This window comes from Vigna umbellata, chromosome 9, assembly GCF_029865625.1.
Source record: "Vigna umbellata cultivar VRB3 chromosome 9, Vumbellata_1.0, whole genome shotgun sequence".
NCBI classification, from domain to species: domain Eukaryota; kingdom Viridiplantae; phylum Streptophyta; class Magnoliopsida; order Fabales; family Fabaceae; genus Vigna; species Vigna umbellata.
The window spans coordinates 8,245,427-8,260,756 of NC_142173.1; the positions used below are offsets into that span (position 1 = coordinate 8,245,427).

At 33.3% G+C, this 15,330-nt stretch overlaps 1 protein-coding gene across 1 annotated transcript; it reads left to right on the forward strand.

Moving 5' to 3' along the window:
- Positions 1 to 4,716: 4,716 nt before the first annotated feature.
- On the forward strand, positions 4,717 to 10,630 carry LOC124841126 (uncharacterized). Its single transcript, XM_088097969.1, has 8 exons — positions 4,717 to 5,158; positions 6,926 to 7,060; positions 7,253 to 7,444; positions 8,005 to 8,066; positions 8,211 to 8,380; positions 9,280 to 9,428; positions 9,509 to 9,652; positions 10,186 to 10,630. The coding sequence occupies exons 1-8, from the start codon at positions 4,808 to 4,810 to the stop codon at positions 10,366 to 10,368; spliced, it is 1,386 nt and encodes a 461-aa protein (XP_087954095.1). The 5' UTR covers positions 4,717 to 4,807; the 3' UTR covers positions 10,369 to 10,630.
- The last annotated feature ends 4,700 nt before the right edge of the window (positions 10,631 to 15,330 follow it).

Here is a 15,330-nt window from a genome sequence, read left to right on the forward strand (position 1 = left end):
CTGTTAACGCAAATATTATATGATTTTTGTCACACGCAAATAAATATGAATGAGTTAACATAACAAACATCAAAACACTGATACAATATTTATATCTTAGTCATTTTCATGCATCTATAACTATGAATATAACAACAAATCATACATTCCTTTAAAAGGAATTATGATCAACTCATTAATTCTACATTATGCGGAATGTGAGGTGTCTTTCATGATGAATTTACCCACCTAATAAAAGTTATTTTATTACTTATTTACATCATACATTATGGGATTCGTGAACCCGTGATGTTCTTTGGTGTTGGACAACATTTGCTTTTGTTTACTGTATAAGCATATTTGTGAATATGATTGTGTTGTTTATTGTATATCACCGTGTTTAATATGTGATTTTATATGTGTATGCATGACATGAATTTTTGAAAATGGACAACCATAAGCACTTTGGTTGAACTTTAATGTGTAGCAAAACAACAGTTTTAAGTCGATTACATTATGGGATGAATCGATTAAAACTCGTGGGTTTGCACAAACTATTTTCAAGTGTGTGATGAACAAATCTTCGATTCCCGAAAACGGAGTCAAAAACTTGTTAACCCTCGGCAAGTGTAACCGAATCGTATCAAGTAATAAACCTGGTAAGACCAAGTATCGTTCTCCCAAAGGACTCACGGCCTAGACAATTGTGTGATTTTGTTGATTAATTAAGACCTGTGAACAAATTGTTGTAAGTTTCAAATGCAAAAGATTGAAAAGTAAATATGTATGCATGTGATGATCAATGGGCAACAAGAAACAAAACACATGAATTGAAATATATGGATGAATATGTTATTGGGGTTTATCAATTTCATCTTATTCACTCTTGTATTTAGGAATTCATCATTCTTTTCATTAATATTAATGTCACTTTCTAAATCACTTTAAACCCGATGTCTCGGTAAAGAAAGCCTATCCTTAATTATGAGTTCATACAATTCCTATAATCCCTAATAATTAATTCTGAAGCACAGAAGCTTAAAGGCAACCAACCATCATACTCCTATGTCTAGGTTTGTAATATACTGTTGGGAGAGATTCCCCAGATCTAGATTTCCCCGTATGTGTCCATATCGACAAAACTAATAATAATGACATCGAATGAGTTAAACAATGCATGCTTTGAGCAAAGAGGAAAAACCCTAACTATTAATGAAAGAAAGCATGCATCGTAAAAATGATCTTGAAGAACAAATTCCATACAAGAGAGTTTCTAAGGATTTACATTGATTCCCCAACAACAAAATAAATTTAGTTCACCAAATTCATGGTGAAACTAGATGAACAATGGAATGAAAGACTGAAAGAGATAGAAAAACCTGAGAAAGAGAAGAGGAGAGCCGTCACCATCTCCAATTCTACCCCCAAGGGGTAAAAAGTGTGTTTCTGCTTCGTTCCAGCCAAAGACACAAACCCTAGGTTAACTAAAACCTTATATACTATTCTAAAAAATACAGAAAAGTAGGCCCAAGCCCAGAAAAGTGCCGCTCAGCGGTAATAATGCGTGACCACTTCTTCCCCTCAGCGGTGCCAACGGTTCTTTGCGAGTGTCGCTCAACGGTAATTTGCGAGTGCCGCTCAGCGGTAATTTGCACTGAGCGGTACTTGCGGTTTCTCTTCTTTTGCACTTTCTGTGTCCTTTTATGATTCCATCTTTATCCCTTTTCACTTCTTTCATTAATTTCATCTAAAAACCTACAAAAACAAGGAAATCAAGCATAAAACCTGTCCAACTCTATTATTTCCAATAATTCAACAAAATCATGAGTTCAAGCTAATTTCTAAGTCACGAAGGTTGTAATTGAAGTCAATTTTAAGTATCATTAGCAAACTTCACCTTGCTCTTCTTTGTTTCATCAAGATTAACCAACCATTCTTTGTGACATGTCATATGATTCAAACATCTCGAATCCAAATACCACAAGTTTTCTTGAGAATTTAAGCTTTCTACAGAAGTAGTTACCATCAAAGTGAGAGGTTCTGAATCAGATTCTTCTTGAGTAATGCATACCTCCTTTCCTTGAAACCTCTTCTACTTTCCCTTATCGGCATAACACTCATAGGATTAGTGCCTATACTTATGACAATTAATGCATTCCACACTTCTCTTGTCTTTCTTGCTGTAATTTTTATCTAATATGCCATTCTTCTCCACTGTTGCAGATTCTTCTTGACCATCTTTGGTTTTATCATTCCTCAAATTCCCTTTTGTGTGTTTCCCTTTCCATTTTTTGAACTTCTTTCTCTCTTCGTTCCTAGAATAATGCACCTTCAGAGCTTGCTCATCATTCTTGATAGGATTTCTATCAAGCAGCCTCATCTCATAAGCCTTTAAGGAACTCTGAAGTTCCTTAATCTTTATTTTGCAATATCCCTCGATTCTGCAATTCCAACCACAATGTAATCAAATTTTTGTGGCAGTGATCTTCTCAATAATCATCATATCACTAATTGATTCTCCGCACCCTTTCATCTGATTTGTAATGGTTAGGATCTTGTTGAAGTAATCACCTACCCTATCACAGTCTTTCATTTGCAGAAGCTCATACTGTCTTCTTAAGGTCTGGAGCTTCACTTTCTTTATATTTTCTCCTCCTACATGACAACGCAAAAAAATATTTTAGGCTTCTCTCGTTGTAACTGCATTTTGAATTTTCTCAAAATGAGTATCATCCACGCACTGATGAATGATGAATAAGGCTTTGTTGTCTTTCCTCTTGACTCCAGCCTTCTGATCTTTTGAAGCACCAAGATTAGGCTCAAGTCCATTGGCTTCATCGACATCACTTACGTCCTGAAATCTGAATAACACTCTCATCTGCGTCCTCCACTTGTTCCAATTCTTCTCTGTGAGTATTGGAAGATTTGTTGTTGGAATGTCTAATCCCGACATGCTTCAAACACTTCAGCCTTGATCAAGAATTAAAATCTTGACATCGTTCTTGCTTCTTTGCTCCAACCACTTTGATCAGCCACATTGAATCGTGATTCTGAAGCTTCTCGGGTCCTCACTCGACCTGGCTCTAGATCCAATCTGATGGAACAAGAAACAACAGAGAGAAACAAGATGTTCTGAAGTGTATTCTGTATGTATTATATTTGGCAGCAGATACAGGTGTATATAAAAGAAAGGCAAAGTAACAGATGTATACCGTTGCATGTTGTGGTGGTGGCTTCACCTGTGATTATCGTACTTGTATGTGGAGTATTTGTTGTTACAGATATAGTTAAAGCGAAGTTGAGCAACGAGATATGTGAGATAATTATGGAGTTTTATTTTCAATACTAATAGTTTTGTAATGAGATTCTATAAATGCTTTATGGTTATCCTTGATTCATGAAGTTGACTAAATTCAATTATAATAGATAGAAGTTTTTAATTAATCTGTTTTCCGCAATGACATCAGAGTTAAGTTTTCAAAAGCTTTTGCAAACCTGTAACATTCCAAAATTTAAATGTTACATGGATAAGCCCGTGATCTAGGAGGAAGGAACAAAAGAAAATTGAAGAAAAGATCTTTATTAAGGTTCTTGAGATCTATTTTAAAAGTACTTCTTAAGATTCAAAATTATAAATTAATTAGGGCTTAAAAAACTTTTGATTCGGAAAATTTAATTAAGGCCCAATTAATTACAAATTGATATTTAATAAAAAGAAACCTAACTCTAATCAATTATTAATTATAATTAGACGAAAACCCTAATTCTTAATATAATTCTAATTAGGGTTAAATATGTTTTTAGTCCCTAAACTAAACTATTGACCGTTTCTGGTTTTCGTCCCTCTTTCAAAGTAAGGTACAATTTGGTCCTCATTCTTTTTCGAAACGTTCGTTTTAGTCCTCGGAATTTTGGTTTTAGTCCTCATTTGTTGCTAAATGAGGACCAAATTTTTAAACAGTGTTTAGTTTTCGAGGACTAAAACGAACGTTTCGAAAAGAATGATGACCAAATTGTACCTTACTTTGAAACAGGGACGAAAACCAGAAACGACAAATAGTTTAGGGACTAAAAACATATTTAACCCTTCTAATTATAATTAAATTGAAATCCCTAGTGTTAGTGTTGTGAAATTCCTCTTTTCATATTTAATTAAAGCTAATTCTAGCACGCACAAAAATTCTCATTTATTCATACCACTTATTATTCTGTCACATTGAAACCACAAAAATTTCCATTTATTCATACCACTTATTAACATTCACATCTTATACAATTTATTCCATGTATGTACGAAAACAAGAAGTTATTATTTAATGGTGCTAGAACATTACTTTATGGTTACATATACTTCTAAAACTCCTGAATTACCTAATTAAAGCATTTAATTATCTTTCAAAGCATTCAAAACTAAAATAATAATCACAAAGATCAATAATTAAATAAGATTAATTTTTCATACCTTAACCCATTCCATTCAATCATAAATTATATGACCACTTAATCTATAAAAAAACTCTCATCAATCAAACTACACAATACCTTATTAACTCACGAAGATTTTAATAAAATATACTAAATCTTATTTATAAGTTCTACATTTTGTCACTTTTACACCCAAAATCGATTTGAAATTTCTATATTTTCTCTAATCTTACACCCAAAATCGATAAAAGCATAGTGAGTGAAAAAAATGTAAAAGTATAAAGAGGTAAAATCCTAATCCGAATAGTTGTTTTACCTTTACGTAATGTATGATTCAGTGTGTTAAAATCCATCGTTCGTTTAGTAACACTTGGGCTTTCGTTTTTCCGTTGGGTCAGAAGCCATGGCGAAGCGATCGTACAAGACGGAGTTGGGGTGCATAGCGTGCGATGAACTGGGCGAGCTCGGAGCGGGAAAACCTAACTGGCTGGTCGAAACCCCTCACCTCCTCTGCGCCATCGATACCCATTCCCTCCTCCTCGCCAACCGCTCCACCATCCTCCTCCTCTCATGGTCCGATAACTCCGCCGCCTCCCCGCCCCTCAAGATCCGACCCGACCTCTCCCCCATCGACGCAGAGTCAATTACCGCACTCGAGTGGCTCGCATTCGGAGACAACCGCGTCATTGTCGCCGGTACCTCCTCTGGGTATCTCCTGCTCTATTCTCTGCGGGGAGATTTGATTCATCGCCAGGTAATGTTTTTGCTGCCCCTTTCGGCGTCTTTTTTGCAGTGTGATTTTTAGGGAGAATTGTTTCGATTTGAGAACTGGAAGACGTGTGTTGTTCAGTTGGATCGATGTGATTGTTTGAATACAGCTAGGGGTCATGAATTGCAGTCGTAATCGTTGAAATTTATGTCGTAGTTTGTTTCTTTTTTATCAGCAAATTATGTCGTAGTTTGTTCTGTTTATGTTTGTAATTTGCACAAGTATCAATAATTGATTTTCTTACCAATGGATATTGATTGAGATCCAGATTAAATAGTAATATGGTATGACTAAATTAAAATATACAAGTAGAGGTAATTTCCACCTAACAACCCATTTCTGTCCGATGCTCAAATTAAAGCATTAAAGTTATGTCCTAAGCACGAATTCTAAAGATAAAATCAAAGTCTAACCTAGTTATTGGTCTTGGGACTAGTGGGTCACTTTATCAGAACATCCACAAATGTAGAGTCTTGAAAATTTTACGTTTGAGATGTGCAGTAGTAGTAATAGTGTGTTGAAGATTCACATTAAGTACTCATGTGGTCAAATTGAAGTATATAGTAAGGGAGACAAGTTGGGTTTTATAAATTAGTGTACATAAGTAGACTTTAAACATAACTTAATATCACAATACTGGTTTGTAAAGTGAAGTTTGCAACCATATATATTATGTAAATTGGCCCGACAATGAGTGGAACAAGGGACCTAACAAACAACAAATTTCACAAACTCTAACCCATGACTCTGAATTATGTATGGAGTGGATTTGATGTTTAACTCAACCTCACAAAATCGACTTGTAAAAAGTGAGGATTACACCCACATATATATTGTAAATTGGTCTTATTTCTAATCGATATGGGACTTCTAACAATTAGTTTTGTGGGATTAATTTTGGTCTTAAGGCAGAGTTATATATTCTTTATCCTTAGAAGTTTACCATGGCTCAGAGACTCTCGCCAAAGTGAGGAGGTGCACTTAGGGAAATGCACTCACAATGGTTGATTACAAAATCAATGGTTGTGAATTGTGATAAAATCAAGTTTATATTTGATAAATCTATAGTTAACTAGAATATCAACCATTTCTACATTCTAATTAATGTAATTTTGTTGTCTAAATTATATTTCCTAACCTTAACGGAGTCAAATCCTTAGTTTAGAGGACCAAAATCTTAGATTGGCTTCTCTAAAGTGAGGAGATGCATTTTGCAAGATCAAGTGTATTGACGACCATTTATTAGAAAATTAGTGCTTTAAGTGTGACAAAGTCAAACACATGTAGGTATTACAAATTCTAAAGTTATTTACAATTTTGACTGTTAATTTTCCTATGAATAACATGCACTGGTTGTTCTGCCTTCATCCATCCTCCTTTGTATAGAAGTAAAAAGTATTTTAATAATGGTATTTTTCTTGAAATGAACGATTGATTGTGAAAGTACTATGAATGACTGGTTAACTAATTATGACAGGAATTGGTGAATCACAAGTGAGTGAAGAGAGAAATAATTGTTCTAAGATAGGGGAAAAAATTATACTTTTGTGTGTTTGTGTTTCAAAAAATTTGTTTTTTTACCTTCCAGCATTTTCCAAAATATTTACCCCTTGAAACCTATGAGTTTCATAAATCAACAACGTATGGGCAAAAGACCAAACAAAACTAAATTTAAAATAGAAATTTTTGAGGTACAAATTTAAGATTGGCAAATATGTGAGGTGCATAGGTTTCATATCAATTTTCTTGTAGATGATTTATCCTGGACGAGTTTTAAAGTTAAGAGTTCGTGGAACAAAGAAAGATTTGATTCAAGATACCTCTTCAGAAGAGTTTTGTCTCATTATGCCAGGCGTAATTGCTCGTTTTGATGGTTCTGATGTTCAGGTAAACACTGGTTTCTGTATCTTGCCTTTTAGAACTTCACTGAAATAAAGTCTGTTGGAAAAGTAATTTTTTTCCTTTCTGGGTATTGGAATAGTTTATTTTATTAGGATGTCAATTTACAGACTGAATTTTGGACTGTGGTAGGTTGCTGATTATAGGTCTAATTGTAGGCTTTGCAATGTTGAAATGCAGAATATGCTGCAGAAATGGTTTGAAGAAGCACAGTCTCGATTTTGGGATCAAAAACCAAGGAGCCAAGATTCAGAGGATTTTGGAAATACTGATGTCAAAATTCCTTATCAGTTGTGGAATATTGGTAAGAATGGAACCTGTTCTGATGCAGCAATTACTGGCATAATGCCACCTCCACTAATGGAACAACAGGTAAATTCTCTTAACTGATTCCTTGTTGTGGTGGCAGGTTGGAAAACCTCCACCGGTTTCCACCATAGCGCCACCATAACTGACATAACTGAGTTTTGATAACACTGTTGTCTGCCATGGTAATGCTGATCATTTTATTTTCTTTTCATGAAATCCAGACTATAGATAGAAGTACACAAAGTGAGTGGGGAAAACTATCATCAAATCATTTAGTATCTCTTAGCATCATATAAGATTAGTGAAACGACATTTTTAGTGTCTTCCTTTTGTGGTACACATGTTCAGGTGTTATTAGGTTTTTAAAACTTTCTTTTTCCTTTTGGCAATATCACACTCATAGTATCACTTTTGGCAATATTGTACTTTTAAAAATTGATACTAAATTTGGTGGTTGTCTTTCATTTCCTTGTATCATGTTACAGCGTGACTTTAGTTTCTTAGTTTTTGTCTTTTGTCATTCCATGATTATAATGATTGCGGTTTTGCTTAAACAGTAGATAATGGGAGCTTTCTGAAATTATTTCTGGTATTTGAATTCAGCTGCTTTTATTGTTGGGCAGTCAAGTCAACGTTATTATTGTGCAGTCGCTGTTGGAGAGGATGCTGTGATTTCAGCATACAGGTACTTGGTGGATTATTTGGTATAATTTTATGCTGCTTCTATATCAATATGTACTCTGACTTGATATGCTGTATGAAATCTTTTTTTGTCGTCATAGTAATAAGTATTATATTGACCTTGTTATTTGTTTTATCCCTTGGGAAGACTCTCTGAGAGCAAAGGGAGGTCTTTAGTGGGAGCTATCCTTTCGAAAGTTGTACCAGCAACATTCTCCACATTAAGTTCTTTCTCAAAGTTGATATGGCGGAGTGAACCGTCCCCTCCAAAGAAGTCTCCGAAGAAATCGGATCAGAAGCCACAACCTTTTGCACGAGGTAGGAGTAACACACATTTTAGCGCTTGTCTTATGTGATTATAACACAGGCTCCTGCAGATTATTATGTGTATAATAGAGATGATGGTCAATCCTAGTAAAAGGAAAATAAAATTATGTATTATCATGCTAAATAGGGTTGTTTTAGACAGTAGAAAAGTGGTGCTATGATATTTTAACTATAACTTGAAGAAAAGGACTTCCACTAGGAAATTTAGACTTGAATGTGACACTACTTGTGGCTTCCTCTGCTGAGAACCTCATGAGTGGAAAGGATACATTTTATTATCTTAACATGGAAAGGAATGCTTCTTGTATAGGTTCAAATTTCATTGCCTTCATATTGCATACCGCTTATCAGCTTATTATATTTCATTTTTATGTTATGTTCAATTATTGTCTGTTTATGGGAGCGGGTTGTAGGCTGGGAAGTGTGTTCTGCAATTAGAAACTTAAATGTATGTTGAAGGAAAACTCTGTAGAATAACCATTTTCATCACCTCTCTGTTTTTTTGACATCTTATCACTGCTGCTTTGGTAGAGTTGATGTTCTGTGATGCTAATAAGCTCCTTATAAATGTCTTATAAATTAATAAATTATTAGAAACTAGATGCTTGTTAGAAGAAAGTTCTGCAGAATAACCATTTCAGCACACCTGTCTTTTTCATTGCTGATCAACATTGGTGGAATTGGTGTGCTGCAATACTGAGAAGTTCGTTAAAAGTGTCAAAATTAATGAATACTTGGAAAATCCCATTGCACATTCTGTTAGAAACAGATACAGCTGAACCAACTGAACATCAAAAGAGAAAATGTAGAGTTTTTATTCTCCACTATTGTGGCACCATTTCTAAATTCAAATCCTATCATCTGACTTTTGCTTTCATGGTTCAATGCAGCTTCATCTCTGACAAGTTTAATTGATCACCCTAGGAAAGGGGAGAAGCTTACGTTATCTCCAAGTGGTACATTGGCTGCTATAACAGATTCACTTGGTCGCATATTGCTGCTTGATACTCAAGCACTTGTGGTGGTGCGCTTATGGAAGGTTTGCATTTGAACTTTTTTACCCCAACCACCTCACTCTTCTCAAAAGAATTACCAAAATGAAAATTAGTATTTTTGCAGGGATATAGGGATGCCAACTGTCTATTCATGGAGACGTTGGTGAGCAAAAATATTGCATCATCAAGCTCTTCTTACTCTGAACCATCAAAGAGTGATTATTGCTTGTGTTTAGCTATTCATGCACCAAGAAAAGGAATAATTGAGGTTAGTCTTTTACCTCGCATTACAAGTGAACTATAGATTTTCATCTCTTTAATAAAACTATTTGAAGGTTAAGTGTTTGCTGCAATTGTGCCATTAAAAATCCTATTTTGTTGGTTGTTTGAAAATATAAAAAGCTAGAAAGAGTGGAACTGTGAAATATGAACTACATAATCCGAATGTTATTGAGTAATATTGTAGGTTTTATAGAGCAAATAATTGAAAGAAAAATGCTAGCACAACTAACAAATTAGTGCCTAAAAAATAGCAGATAAATCCTATCAGTCAACATGACTTTTATTTTTCTTAAAAATAGCATAAAATCTGATGTCCAGTTTGTTAATTTCCAATAGTCATCAATCAACATATTCTTATAACATAACAGTTTCTTCTCTTGTTTACTGTCAGTGTAACACTGACCCTCTTCATTCTGTTGTGCATAAATAACTGAACAAGTTTCTCTACTGAGACATTGTCTATAGTGTTATTTCTTGTTAAAAATTTAATTTGTTTTCTTGATTGATAATATCATGCAGATCTGGCAAATGAGAACTGGGCCACGTCTTAGAACGATTTCATGCGCAAAAGGTAGCAGAATGTTACAACCTAGCTACAGGTTTGGAGCATCCATGTCCACGCCTTATGTCCCTCTGGAAGTTTTCTTGTTAAATGGAGACTCTGGTCAGATATCAATCTTAAATCGAACCTTGGATTCTTAATAGGCTTTTGTGTTTTTTTTCTCAGCCAAATCAAAAATTACTTCTGTAAAAAAAAAAAAAACAAAGACAACCTGGTGTTATAAAGCCCCTGTTATTTGTGTTATCTTAGGAATGGGTACCTTGCATTTAAATTAAGCAATAGTAATTATTTTGTCTTCCCTTATGCTTGGTGACATGATATATTGCCATAGCTACGATTAAAATATGTCTTCCCTCATGAGAAGAATACGGTCCTTTTTATGTATCTTTTAGCTTGTTTCTATATGCACTGTTTTTTTGTAATTACTTTTCTTGTATTTTTTAGCTTCTTTTCCCTTGTTTCAAACCATACTTCGGACTACTATTGTAAAAAGGTTGGAATATCCAAAATGTTTTCCGTTTTATATGTTCATTTATGCCGATTAAATTATGTGAGAGCCTGCATTTCTTCATGAAGCTTCCTCTCGTGAAAGTCTAGCTAGACAATTGGTCAAGAAAGGACGAACGAAGCAATTTTATGTTCAGAATGGATGATTGATTGATTACAATTTTTATTTTCTCCAAGTAGCAAAATTTCATTAAGATGAAATTTTGCCCATTTTTGTGATCAGAACCCCTAAAGTATCTTCGTACACATTTTCAAAATGCATTTCTTGAACGAGACAAAGGTATGGGATGCTGAATTAGAGTATATACATGTATGTTGGATTATAATACATGTATGTATAAATCGATGTGTAGAGATCTGGCAAAAATTTTATTGATTTATAATATAAGGTAAAATGAATATTTTGAATTGATTTGTGTTTGTTTGTTTGGAAGGATTTCAAACAAGGGTCAAACTTTCTGCACTAAATATATTATGGAATGAATGGGAGGAACTGGTCCTAGAAATCTGTGGGGCTGGAGGAAAAACATTTGAAATGAGGTAATTATAAGACTCAATTATCCCATCATTCATTTTCGCATCAATTTGTCTCAAGCAATTATGAGACTAAATTATCCCATAAGATGAAATTTGTTTTTCAAATCAAACATCACAGTTCAAACTTTAATTTCTGATTTGCTTACAATGTATTCTGTCAACGTAGTTCCAGGCCCATTCTTCCTGCACCTCCTTTTTATTTCGTCCTGCACTCCATTAAGACAAACCCCATTTTACCCCTGTTCGAAAATTTAATAAAAACCTAAAAGTTCTCTACTTCTCTCTTCGTGTGCTCTCATCAGCAATCACCACCGATTCAATTTTTTCTAAGACATTGCAAATCAGATTAAGAATATCATTCACTGCAAATCAGAAACCATAATCAAATTCATAGATTATTAGGATAGCAAATCAGATGACAATAGGAAGGATAGCATGCTTTGGGGAGCGTTTAGTGCAAAAGCAGGGAGAGCCTTCATTCTATGTTCCCCGGATTATAAAACACTTTCGGATTACAAAAAATTTCATAAATAGAAAGTTATATTTTCTTAAAATAGATTTTGAATTATGTGTAATTCAAAATGTATTTTCAGATCTCAAAATATTTTTTGAAATATATGTTCAAATACATTCTAAATTGTATATTTTGAAAGATATTTTCAAAGTTGGAAGTATATTATGAATTGTACCTTTTGAAAGTTCCTATTTAGAATATATTTTGAAATACACATTTTGGAATATGTTTTCTAAATACATATTCCAAAACATATTTTCGGATTTAAAGATATCTTTGGAAATGTATACTTCAAAATACAATATTTTTAAATACATTTTGAATTGTGCACTTCATAATATATTTTTTAATATGGAATATATTTTTCGATTATCCAATCCAAAATGTATTTGAATACATTCTAGAATGCATATTTCAGGGCATATTTTCAGATCTGAGATGCAAAAGTAACTTTTACCTTTTTATTATAATTTAATCATTAAATATGTTTTTTTAGTTTTAAATTTTGAAGTGAAATTAAAATTCATTTATATTTGAAAATTTTATACAATGTGGTCCTTAAACTTTATAGATGAATAGATTTAATACTCTTAACTCAATTGCATTGATTTGTCAAATGACGTATTATGTTAGTCATTTGAGTTGCTTACACTGACATATTCTATCTCAAATTAATACATAAAATAATTTGACATTGTTGATTTAAGATTACTATATCAATTTATTTTTAAAGTTTGACAAATAATCATGAGAAATCAAAATTGGGAACAATAATATATTATTGTGAGTAAATGCAAAGGGAAACAATGTTTTTGTCATCATATACTTAATGTCAAGGCTACGTAGTGATAAGTTTAACTTGTCTCTATAAAAATAAAAAAAGAAAAACATATAATAAAATAAATAAAAAATTTATTTTTATAAATAAAAGATGCATTGTATATTACATTATTGTAAAAAAATTATTGTGAAATGTATTATATGACCGTTCAATCAAAGCTAGACTGGATAGTCACCCCTAATTCAAACTGTCCAATGAGCCACTAGCGAGACTGGTGAGTTGAGTTGACAAACTGATATGTCGTAAATTGACATGCATAACCTTAATGTTGACCAACTTAGAGGTAAAATGTGATTACCTACAATTTGGTCGTAATTATGCCAGTGTTAATCAAAAGTCACTCTCAAACCTATACATACAGGTTTGAGGTAAAGAGGTACGTGATTCACATTTACTACATCATTAATATTTGAACGGTCAAAACTTTATTGACTTTGGTATCAGAGTACCTTCTACATGTATCTTCTGAGCAACCTGGAAAATCGAGATAACCCAAGACTTGGACTAGGATAAATTTAGGACATTGGACAACACATTGTTGTTTGGAACCGTTAATCTTGATCCCTACACCCAAAACATGAAATATAAAAAAAATTATATTAAATACATAATTGTTTACCCAAAACATGAAATAAAAAATAAAAAATTATATTAAATACATAATTGTTTATGTTAACGTTTTTCCGTTGATTAATCTTCATAGTTTGAGGAGCTTTTTTCTATTCAATTTTCTTATTAGTAGTAAACAAGACGTGGAAGAAGTGAGCTTCGAGATATACAAACTTTTCTTGGGATTTTCTGGACTTTGCCGCTCGATGAAACCATTGCTTTTGTTCGGTCTCTTATTGGTTATGCCAAATTCGAATTTTGTTGTACCTACGTTTGACATGTATACTAACTTCAACCGTTTATAATTTTTTTTAAAAGAATTTTCAAAATAAGAGCTTAATTAGTAATTTAGTTAATTTGGTCCTTTCTTTAGGTTTTAATTGGTTTTAATTTTTATATACTTTTACTCAATTGAGTATTTATCTTTTTTAAAAAAGAGTTCAATGTGACTTTTTTTTTGCTAAATTAACATTGAAGTAATTTGAAAGTATAACGTGTTAAAATTTGAATTTGTCAAAATCTGGATTGGTAAAGAAAAGATAATTCGAAGCAAATAAGGAGGACAAGGCAACAACCAAGGACATGCATAAGGTTAATGTTTCGGTTGAATTGGTCCGAGGGTCGGTCGTTCTTCCTTACTCTGCTTTCTTTTGATCTTCAATCCTCTCCGAGAATGCAATTCACTTTGATGAGTTGTTGACCTGCAGAAGACACTCCGACGCTCAAGTCAGATATGTTTCATAAAGAGGTCTATATTTTATTAGGATAGAAAAGGATATCTGTACCTGGATACTGTCAATCACTCATAAATACCATATATTCGTCATTAATATGGCCATATTAAACGTATTAGTTGGTCATTAATGATATTTACCTTTCCTGATTAGTTTGTCTGAGAGCTGGTCGGTTGCTAGTATAATAGAGTTAATATTGTGATAAACATTTTAGGAGTTTATTAATAATTTTGTTTGAGTCTTATTTTATTAGTTTGGGTCTAGTAATATTTATTTTGATTTTGATAGAGATAAAATATGGATAAGTAGTTTTGATTTTCCATTTATTTAAGCCCAATATTATTTTATTTTATTGATATAAGATAGAGATAAATTAAATAGTTATTTTTATTTTAAGTCAGTTGATATTTTTTATTATTTGTACTTGGCCCATGGTCCTATTTACACCTATTTAAAGGTTGCCAATGTTCAATAAAAATAACCACAATGAATTAAAGAGTCCAATTATTTATGTGTGTCATGTGTATTTTTCTACAAAGTGGTATCAAAGCTTTATGCTCTAAGTACTAAGAAAAAAAAAACACAGAGAGAGGAAAAAGTCAAACACTGTGAGGAAAAAAGTGAGTGTTTGACTATTTTGTGAGAGAGATGGCAAAGGTAGTCAATGGAATGAGTATGCCACAGTTGTCGAAAAAGATCAACTACAACAATTGGTCTTTGTAGATGAAGGTTCTTCTTGGATCCCAAGATGTATGTGACATAGTGGAGAACGAGTACAATGAACTTGCGAATGATGAAGATGAAACAGTGACCCAGATTGCTACATTGAAAAGGACATGAGTGAAAGACATATCGGCTTTGTACTTTCTATATAATGTAGTGGATGGATCGGGGTTCGAGAAAATAGATAATACGAAGTCAACAAAAGAAGCTTAGGAAATTCTGAAGGTGGCATACAAAGAAGATATCCGCATGAGGCAAGTCCGAGTATAAGCTCTCAGAAGAGAGTTTGAACATATGAAGATGGATGAAAAGGAAGAAGTTACCGAGTTTATGGCTCGAGCGCAAAATATGACCAATCAACTCGGAATGAACGGAGAAGAGGTGTCTCCTAACCGAGTTGCGAAAAAGATTTTGAGAAATTTGACGGATGATTTTGAAAGTAATGTTGTCATTATTGAAGAGACAAATGATCTGTCAACTCTCACTATGGAGGAGTTAACTAGGTCATTAAAGGCCCACGAACTAAGGAAGAAAAAGAAAAAGAGGGATCCCAACAATCAATAACTACAAGCATAGTTTGACTCGAATGGAACTCGAAATACTCATAACCGAGGTCTTAGAGGCAAAGGATGAGGAG